Source organism: Nannospalax galili, unplaced genomic scaffold, assembly GCF_000622305.1.
Source record: "Nannospalax galili isolate Female #2095 unplaced genomic scaffold, S.galili_v1.0 scaffold568, whole genome shotgun sequence".
In the NCBI taxonomy this organism is placed as follows: Eukaryota; Metazoa; Chordata; class Mammalia; order Rodentia; family Spalacidae; genus Nannospalax; species Nannospalax galili.
The window spans coordinates 1,186,281-1,196,663 of record NW_008359441.1 but is presented as its reverse complement, the minus strand read 5'-3'; the positions used below and the strand labels follow the sequence as shown (position 1 = coordinate 1,196,663).

Below are 10,383 nucleotides of genomic sequence, written 5' to 3'. Positions count from 1 at the left end.
ATCTATCTATCTATCATCTCTTTCTAACCTATTTGTTATTTATCAAACTATCAATTTATCTATCATCACCTATCTACTGGTCATTTAATCAATCAATCTATCATCTATTTATAATGTATATGTTTTCAGTTATGCCTTACTTACTTAAAATACCAAACACAGTGAAAATTCTATGCAAAATTCCATTATTCAGTAAAAAACACTATGTTTTTTAAATATGAAGGAAAATATGTTTCCATGTTCAATATACTTTTTAAAATGGATGCTTTGGGTCTGAGGTTGCTACTGTGTGTGGATGTGGAACCCACAGATATGGAGGGCCTGTTGCACATCCATCAAACAATGTGATTGGCATGCAAGTGGACTGAAGGACTTTTGTTTTATGCACAGTGATAAAATATATCCTATGAGACAACACAGTGTCAGGTGTCATCCTAATTTTATTTCTGTTGCTGTGATAAAATACCCTGACTGAAAGCAATTTGAGCATAAGGAGTTACAGGTGACAGTCCATCAACGTGGAGAAGTCAAGGCAGGAACTTGTAGCAGCTAGTCACATCACATCCACAGTTAAGAGAGAGTGAGAGCATGCACAAGACCCATGAAAACTCAATCAGACAAACACCAGTACAGAGTTGGGGAAATGGGCAGGAGGTACCAACCTCAGCTGAGGAACTATTGGCAGTTGGTCTCTGCTGAGTGAGGGAGAGTTAATCTCCTCTAAGGGAGTGATGCTGGATGGGCTGACCAGGCGCTAGTGGATGAACTCACCCAAGGGACATCTGGGTACACGGGTTTGGCTCAAGTCCTCAGCAACATACATGACGGAATGCATAAAATCCTGTGGGGGTGTAGATAGGGGAGGGGTATAAATTATGACTGAAATTTATTGTATGGAATGCACAAAAATTCAATAAAAATATGCATTGGAAACAAAGAATAAACAAAGGCATGCTCACTTGCCTGCTGGTGATCACCTCAAGTTTCCCACCCTTATATGGTTCAGGAGCACTGACAAGGAAACGATGTCACCACAGTGGAGGTGGATCTTCCCACATCCATTAACTTAGTTAAGGTGATTCCCCACAGACATGTCCACAGGACAACCCAATGTAAACATCCTCTCAATCAGGCTCCCTTTACGGGTGATCCTAGGTTGGGTCAAGTTATGGATTAATTCCAACCATTGCAGAGGGCAACTATCCATTTTCAGAGCTCATGATCTTCTGTGTGAGTCACAGAATGGATTCTCAGTGTTATCCTCGTCTCATTAGAAGGAGAGCTTGAGGGTTCAGGAGACAGCCTCCGGAGGCAGAATACTGGGGCCCGAATGTCTGACCCCAGTCTATTAGCCTGAAAGCAATGAATATATAGCAACTGAATTCTCTTATCTTTTGTCTTTATTAAAAGAGTTAGATATGCTAAGACTTTCTACAACTACGTTTGAGGTCTCCCAGGTTAATGAACACAGGTTTTTAAGTATGGCTAATTAAGAATAAGATGATGAACTCTTCTGGAAATGATTAAAGGCCACAACAGAAAAGCAATGTAGGCTCTCTAATCTTCAGGACTTTAAAAAATACAGAATGATTCTTATAATAGGAAACATTTAATCAATGTTATTTTTATTGTTAGATATAAAATGTAGCTGAAAATTGAGCCAAAAGAAAACGTTCTTCAGAAATCTAGATATAAGGAGAAATGGCTGACTTAGACTTGAGATGCCCTGGGTTACTAAGAAAAATAGCTTTCAAGCCAAGGTATCCTTCGAAACAAAAACTGACACCACTGAAGATGTAGACAATAAAGGAAGACTATTCAACCACAAAGCGATTCCTGAGTAAAAGAATCTGGTCATTTTGTGTCCAATAGGCCTGGAGTCCTGGATATAATGCCAATGAAATATAATCCTAGGCAACTTATTAAAATTCTAAACCCAAGTGTCACATCTATGTGACAGGCCATGTGATATTCCTGTGGATACTGTAAAGTGTAAATAATAACATGATAAATCACTTAGAATAGTACCTAACACATATATGAATTTAATAAATTCCCAGTGTTTATTATATTGTCTAAAAGAAAAATATAAATGTCTGTGCCCTCATATATGCAGGGTAAGGGAGGGTGATGGTGTCATTTTATAATCCAATTAGGTAGATGGGTGGATGATGGTCTGAGGACGTTTGAACTTAAAATTCTACAGGAAAAACTGGGTGTGATGGTAAATGCCTGTAAGTCTAGTATTTAGGAAGTAGAGGCAGGAGGATCAGGAGTTCAAGGTCATCCTAGCTGCATAGTGTTTTCAAAGCCAGCCTGTTTTACATGAGACTCTGTCTCAACAAAACAAACCAAATCATACCACATCAAATCAAAACAAAACAAAAGCAACTCTGTAATAAATTGCCTGTTTCATTTCTATTCTACAGAACATCTGCTCTGTGTGTTATATTCTTAACTGTTAAATTATGAATTGATATTTTGACATTTAAACTAATCCATGTCCCATAAGTCATGAATGAAACTCGCCTTAATGTAAGAGATGTGATAGTCTTCCCTTAGAGTGCAAAAACTTATTTCCATGTAACAGACCATCACTGAAGTGTAGAGAAAGCAAGGAGATAGGAATGTTTCCAGTGCTGCACACGAGTCATTAGAGAGACACCCCAATACTTTTGTAGTGTGGCCTCTATGACATGCTAATAGCAGTCTCCTGATGTGTTTGAATGGAATCCTGAGGTATCAGAAAGGTTTAACAGTGTTAGGTTGGGCAATGGATAGGGACGTTCTAGAGGCCAGTTTCCCCCTTAACTTCCATTACTTTCTTGGCTTAAGTCTCAAAAGCTGAAAAGAACTCTTCTAAACCTAGGGCATATCTCCTGATACTGACTGCAATCAATAGACACACTTTAATATATCTAAAACTTGAAGAACTGGGATGTAGGTCAGTGGGTAGAGTGCCTGTCTAGCACACATGAAGTCCTAGGTTTGAACCCTAGCACTGCATAAACCACCCATGATGATGTATTCCTGTAATCTCTGCACTTTGGAGGTAGAGACAGAAAAATCAGTTCAAGGTCGTCCTAGGCAATCTAGCTCATTTGAGACCAGCTTGGGTTGCATAGTGTGACCCCCTCATTAGTTCATGGTCCCCTCATTAGTTACTAGTCCAACCCATTCCTAAGGAATTTTTAATCACCTGCTGAGTGTACTGCATTCTTTTCATTAACCAAGAAGGCAACGCTAGTTACGGGTAGACTTAACAGATGGAATTCTTTCAAGGAAGGAGAACCAGAAGGCAACTGCATCTCCTCACTTTTGCATTCACAGATACCAGGTATTTGATGCATATGTCTCTGCCATTTGTCCTTGTCCTTCTGACATCGCCCTGTTTCTCTGGATCCACAGAGCACAGTGAGGTAGACCAGGAGACTGCGATGGCTGCAGCCCACGGCTTCATAGGCTGCCTCTCTGCAGTGCAGTTCAGCCATGTGGCCCCCCTGAAGGCTGCTCTGCACCCTAGACACCCAGCTCCTGTCATGGTGACAGGGCATGTGACAGAGTCCAGCTGTGTGACCCCTGCTGGCACTGATGCGACATCCAGGGAAAGGACACATTCCTTTACAGGTAACTTCAGACTCCGCCTGTACTTACAAACCTAGCTTGTCCAGATGATTTGGACATTTTCTAATTTTGTTGTTAAGCTACATTTTCAAAATGGTTTCTGAAAATTGGTTTCATCTGTTTAATTTTCAATTCTGTTCTTCTTCATTTATCTTCTGGAGCCTCAATTTCTTATTCATTGCTATTGACATTGTTAAAACTGAAAATTGCTGAGGTCCCACCTACCTCACCTACCGCACTCTGTTCTGGTTTAAAACATTGATGAAGCCTTCACAATTTCTTCTTTTTACTTAGCTGAATCACCCTTGTCCTGGTTTGTACTTTAACTGCAGATCATTCTGGAACCATGGATGATAAAGAACCTCTCTCTCATGCAATCAAAAGTGACTCTGCAGTAATTGGAGGTAACTTGGAAGTATGAGTGAGCTTTGTGTGTGTGTGTGGGGTGCTTATTGCCACTGCTAGTACTGGGGATTATTTTAGTCTTCCAAAAAACTATCTATGAAGAATCGACCCATTATTACTGGGAGTGGGGGAGTGTAGCTCAGTAGTAGAGTGCTTGACCATCCAGTGTAAGGTTAAAGCTTCAATCCCCTTTAACAGAAAAAAAAGACTCTATACCTATCTGAAATATAATACACTGAATCTTTAAAATTATTTTTAAATTCTTAGTAAATGTCATACATGTGTGTAATGTATTTAGACCACATTCACCCCCATTACACTCTCTCTGCCTCTCATTCCCATCAAACACCCCTCTTCTTTCTGACAAGTCCTCCATTGAGTATAATTAGGACTGCTTGCGTGAGCATAGGCAGGTTATTTACAGTAGGAGCATGGCAGCTTACCAGTGGCTACACCACTGAAGGAAATGCCCCCCTCTCACCTCCTCTGCCTGCCATTAACTGCCCATAGCTCCCAGAGAATGGTAGGGCCTCTGAGCTCTTCTTGTACCTATGATGGTATAGGCTCATCTTGCCAGGTTCTGAATCTTGAGGGTAAAGGGATGCTTTACAGAATCTTCCTAAATTATTGGCTTCCTGGGATATTTTCAGTCTAAAGAATGGGTAATTTCACTAAAGCTTCCTACTCAAGGATCAGTTGCTAAGCTGTATAATAATGAGTAATATTTAGTTTGAAGATAGCTATTTGTGAGCCAAAGAAAATGCTGCATGTAATTTTTTCATTGTATTCTTAGATGTCTCAATCAATGCTTATACAAGGGCTCATGCAAAAAGTAGGAAAAAGGAGATTAACATTAGAAGTCTATACTTTGTGTTTTTTAAATGCATATTAGACATTTCATGGTTTAGACAATTCTTAACAATAAATACTCTATGTTCAGTTGCATTTTATCAAACATTAGGTTAATTGAAAGTTTTTCTTAGTAAATTTAAATTATGGAATCAAAACAAAAACTTTAAAGAATCTTTGATGTGACAGCAGCTTCTCTGAGCTGTTATTGTAAAACAACTCCAGAAATAAACCTTTTTTTTCTTTCTAATTAATGCTCTTATGATGCTTTTTTGGGGGGTTCTAATTACACCGTTGAAATGTTAAGTGGCTTAACATTTCTCTGCACTCAGAATATGATATGGGCATGGAAAAATAAATAGTTATTCAGTCCTATTTCTAGATAATGTGATTATTTATATACTTGGGCATGTTTATGTGGACTTCGTGCTTGATCTATTTAGTTTCTCTGTGTTTTAAAGATTTTATTTTAGTTTTAAATACGTGTGTGTGTGTGTGTGTATGTGTGTGTGTGTGTGTCTGTGGATGGGGGGGGTTATGTGCACATGACTGCAGTACCTGCCAAGGCCAGAAGAGGACATCATCTCCCCCGGAGCAGGAGTTACAGGTCGTTGTGAGCTGCATAATAATGGGTGCCAGGAACTGAACTTGAGTCCTCTTAACCCCTGAGCTATCTCTGCAACCCACATCACTTTTTAAGCATTTTGTTTTATTTATACTTTATTTTAATTGTGTGTGTGTGTGTGTGTGTGTGCGTGTGTGTGAATAGTCCTGTGTTTTATGCTCTTTCTCATTTAGACACAAGCTCTTCCAGCAGCTGGAATTTTATTTAGCTGTTGAATAGTGTTGGTCAAAGTTTCTTTTGTTGCTCCTTCTGTTCTCCCCCCTCCACTTAAAGATGTATAAATTAAAGATACATAAAATAGAATTTCCATTTAATTCCCTGACAAGAAAAACAAATCTCCCTTTTAAAAATAATTTAATCCTTAGTTTAGTTAATAATTAAAACAGCTTGTCTAACAGAACACATTTTGCAGTAAAACCTTAAAGTTACAGGATTTATAATATGCTCAACATTTTAAACTATGATCCCTGGTTAGGCAAATTCCATCAGTCAGTGCTTTTCCCATGCATTTCCATAGCACAGGCAAATATCCAGAGAGAGTCAAATATAGAGCAGTCTATGGGCAACTCAGTGTTAGGACAGAATATTTAAACTTTAGATTCTTGTTACTTTGGGCAAAGGTCATTTCTGAGATTTATAGAGCTAAAAAAACATGCTGATAAGTCATTCTAGAACAGAAATAAGCTATAGTTTACCTGAAAAATTCTCACTTAGCTCAAATGTATATAGCCAAGAAAGAGCACATGGCGGACTTGTCTTTCAGGATCTTCCAGGATCCATGAGGCCAGTGTGTTGGCTGGTTTTGACCTCTGCAGGGACTGAGCTGCAGAGAGAGACTAGCTGGGAGTGGCTGTACATACTCCACAGACCATGTATGGTTTGTCTGCTCGTTCTCAAGGCTGGGCACTCTAGTGTGTTACTCAGTCTGTCAGCATCACAGCAGAATTCTAACCCAGGGTTAAGTTCCTCGCAAATCCAGTATGTAGCCACGGTCGATCCATTCAAACATTTTCCAAACTAGATAATCCTGTTTTTTCAACTTCAGATGATGTTTTTCTTTGTTTAAAAGAGAGTGCTATGAGTGAAGAGGACGGATTCCATAAGACGGTTTAAAATGGTGATCCAGATGTAGACTTTCTGGTCATATTATGCAGATACAGAGAGATTAATTCGGACAGAAAGGAACTGACATAAACTTCTCCTAAAAACATGAATTTGTGCAGTGCTTTGGAGAGAACAACATAGCTCACAGTAGTTTATTTATTGTGACTATATTATTTTGTTTATGTTTTGGAGGCGGGATAATAGGCGAGGTCAAGATTTTTCTTGGCTATAAAATGAGGTGGCATGAAACTTACCCCAAATTGAAAGCTATAAATTACACACTCAGAGTCAAAAGCATTAGAGGGATGATCACCCCTGATGTTGACTGTCCTAGATGTCCTTTGTGGGCCAAGATGAAAGTGATATACATTATGTAACTGCAGTGTCATACTGTCTTTAACATAATAAATCAGAGCCAGAAGCTTTATAATGAGATAGCTGAAATAATTATAGTAACTCAATTGTTTTTCTAGGATGAGAGGCAAACCATGTAACAGAACATGAGTACTCTGATTAAAATTGGTTATTAGGGGCTAGAGAGATGGCTCAGCAGTTAAGAGCACTGGCTGCTCTTGCAGAGAACCTGGGTTCAGTTCCCAGCATCCACAAGGCAGTTAACAACCATCCATAACTCCAGTTCCAGGGGATCTGACACCCTCTTCTGACATTTGTGAGCATTGTGTGACATAGGTTTACTTACATACAGGCAGGCAATATAGTCATACACATAAAATAATACTGAATAAAATACTTTAAAAAATAAAATTGGTTATTAATATGATTAAGTAGCCACACTTATTAGTAAAATTAGCATGTGTATCAGATTAATTACTATCTTTCTCAGAGAAGCCTGACCAAGTAAAAATGGACTTATCATCAATAATATGATTGGTGACCATGGAGACTCTGCTAAGCAGATGACATTCTGAGGAATCTACTATGATTTCTGAGAACCTTCCAGTCTCTGACTTGGTTCAATTTCATTATAGTCATCCACATCCACTTATATTAGAATGGAGTCTTAGACCTTGGGATGTCATTCAGCTGGTAGAATGCTTGCCCAGCAAACATGAAGCCCTGGAGTCAATCCATGGAACATAAACTGGGCATGGTTGTGCACACTAGTAATCCAAGTATATGGGAGGTGGAGGCAGGAGGATCAGAAGTTCAGGATCATGCTTAGTTATACAGCAAGTTTAAAAGCTGCATGAGACCCTGTTTCCAAAGAAAAAAGGGAAAAAGGAGTGGAGTCCCAGTTTTCAACGTTGATTTTGATCCAGATTGCTATTTCTATAGGGACTATTTCTTTTGGAAGAAACTACATTAATGACACTAATGATATCATGAAAGGTTTTAGGTCTGAGGAAACTCTGAACATCTTGGTGACAGGCAATAGTTTTCCAAAAATCTGTTTTTTATTTGACACCTTGAATTTCATCATTAGCAGAAGATTCTGCAGCTGTTTTTCTTGAATAGACTTGCTTCATTCAGTTTAGAGAGTATAACCACCAGGTATTTACATGAGAGCCAGCATACTTTACCTGGTATTTGCTCTTTCAAATAAAAGTGATGTGACATGCAGAATCATGCATTCGTTGGGTTCATGACTCAAATGTGCTCAGAGTGCTTTTCCTGAAGACAGACATCACACTTCCATTTGTGCTAGGCATGCTGTATGTCTCTCTCCCATTTCAGCACGCAACACATGAAATAGAACTGTAGTCAGGGTCAATGTTTAATAAAATAAATAATTTTTATTACTTCATCAAAGACATTCTTAAATAAGTTTGACTTTTGCCTGATCGAGATCTCGTCTACTCCATAATTCCAGGGAGTGTTGCAGTTAGGTAACCTGCCTAACTGTTCTAAGCACAGGAATCATCCCCACATGTACTTTATACTCTCAGTGGAAATTCCAACACAGCGAAAAGGCATTTTATGATTGCGATGGAAGTTTTACCGTGTGGCTCCCCACCCCAGTGTGTCCTGGGGACTGTCCAAGGAATCACATTTCACTTCAATGATCTCATGTAATGCTAGGTTGATATCAATGGGCTTAACTAATAAGTTAACACTAGTGCATCAATTAAAAGTTTTACTTACAAACCTTCAAAAATTCATACTGCTCATGCAGAAATGATTTAAATACATTTATGTCTCAACAGCTTCTTCATTGCTATCACTGTTCATAAGCTCTTCTCATATTTAACAGATGATTGAAAATAAACTTCATTGAGCTGCATTGTTTTTATTTGTATATGTGTGTGTATGTGAGTATATCCTGTGTGCGTGCGTGCGTGCGTGCCTGTGTGTGTGTGTGTGTGTGTGTGTGTGAGACTCCCCTGGAGCTGGAGTTACAGGTGGTTATGAGCCACGTAACATGGATGTAAGATCAGTACACTTTCTTAACCACTGAGCCATCTCTCCAACCTGAATAGTTACATATTTAATCATAAAACACTTAATCCCTTTGTTGCATTTTAATTATAATTTCAAAAAATAATTAAAACTTCTGTATCTTTTATTATGAAGCAGCCAAATGGTCTCAGAAATACTTAGATAATATTTCAGAGTAAATATGAATGGGTTAAGTAGGCCCAATATAATGAACACTTAGAGCCAGTGGAGGGGAGCCCAGAGGTTGATAGAATTCCAAAATAAGCTTATTATGATACTGCTTGAATCAGAAATACCTAATGTTTCTTGTTTCTACTTTATATCTTGTAGAGGTTTGATTCTAATGGAAAGTGATTTTTCTGGGAATTATTAAGCAACAAAGTTGGCACAGATTCTATTCCAAAAAAGATTTCTGACTGAGTATTTCTTCTCTCTTCTCTCTCTAGGTCTGATAGCTGTGGTGATCTTTATTTTGCTTTGCATCACTGCCATAGCTGTTCGCATTTATCAGCAGAAAAGGTTATACAAAAGAAATGAAGCAAAAAGGTCAGAGAACGTAGACAGTGCCGAGGCTGTTTTGAAAAGTGAGCTTCATATTCAAAACACAGTCAATGAAAGTCAGAAAGAATGCTTCTTCTGATGGGCAACGATGATCTGAATTGTAACAATGAGTTTCTTTTAATAGCTAGGGGCTCTCAGTGGACAAGAACTGGTTCTAACCCTGAAGGTACTGGTGATGGATCTGCAGCACATATACCTTGCTGTGTCCAAGCTCAGGATGGCTCTGGGCCATCTCCTCCAGTGACACTTCCCACCGCCATCTTTCTGTGTAACAAAGGCGCTAGCTACTGATGTTCCTTTCCGACTTTCAGACATGATCAAAACAAGTTTAACTCACTTAAAGACTACAGTTTTTAAATGTAAGAACTGTAGCCTGGTCTCTTCACTATGTAAAACATAAATTTTGTTAGAGGTAAGAAATTAAAATTGGATCCTGCTTTATTTGAGACCATATGCCACGTTCGCTTTAGTCTTTCCATGTGGTGTTCATGGGCCGGGAAATGCTTCTGAGATCTTGTTTGGCTGATGCTTGCATCCTCAATGGCCAAAAGTCTATATTTAAAGCCCTTTTGCCTTCCTCTGTATTACATTCAATACATTGATAGTCTGGAAAAAAATGTTCTGTTGTCCCTGGCTTGTTCATATTGCTCTTTTTCTATTTGGCTCTTCTTAATACTTTTTAATGGATTTGGGTTTGTGTGTCTGACTTTAATGCTGAACATAAAATTACTATATAAAAAGACTCAGAAAGTACAGTGGTTGTCAATATGTGGTGTCATGCTTTTAAGAAGGTCTTCTAATTAATTTGTTATCATCGT

General features: G+C 38.6%; 1 protein-coding gene across 1 annotated transcript in view; it reads left to right on the top strand.

Annotated features, from left to right (window-relative positions):
- The window catches only part of Cntnap4 (contactin associated protein like 4), a 303,201-nt gene extending 292,824 nt beyond the window's left edge, over positions 1 to 10,377 (top strand). The window contains exons 20-23 of the mRNA XM_008822985.2: positions 3,409 to 3,627; positions 3,957 to 4,028; positions 9,451 to 9,588; positions 9,690 to 10,377. Of these exons, the coding sequence (XP_008821207.1) occupies positions 3,409 to 3,627; positions 3,957 to 4,028; positions 9,451 to 9,588; positions 9,690 to 9,856 (596 nt within the window). The 3' untranslated portion in view covers positions 9,857 to 10,377. The remainder of the gene's footprint in view (positions 1 to 3,408; positions 3,628 to 3,956; positions 4,029 to 9,450; positions 9,589 to 9,689) is intronic.
- Positions 10,378 to 10,383: the final 6 nt, after the last annotated feature.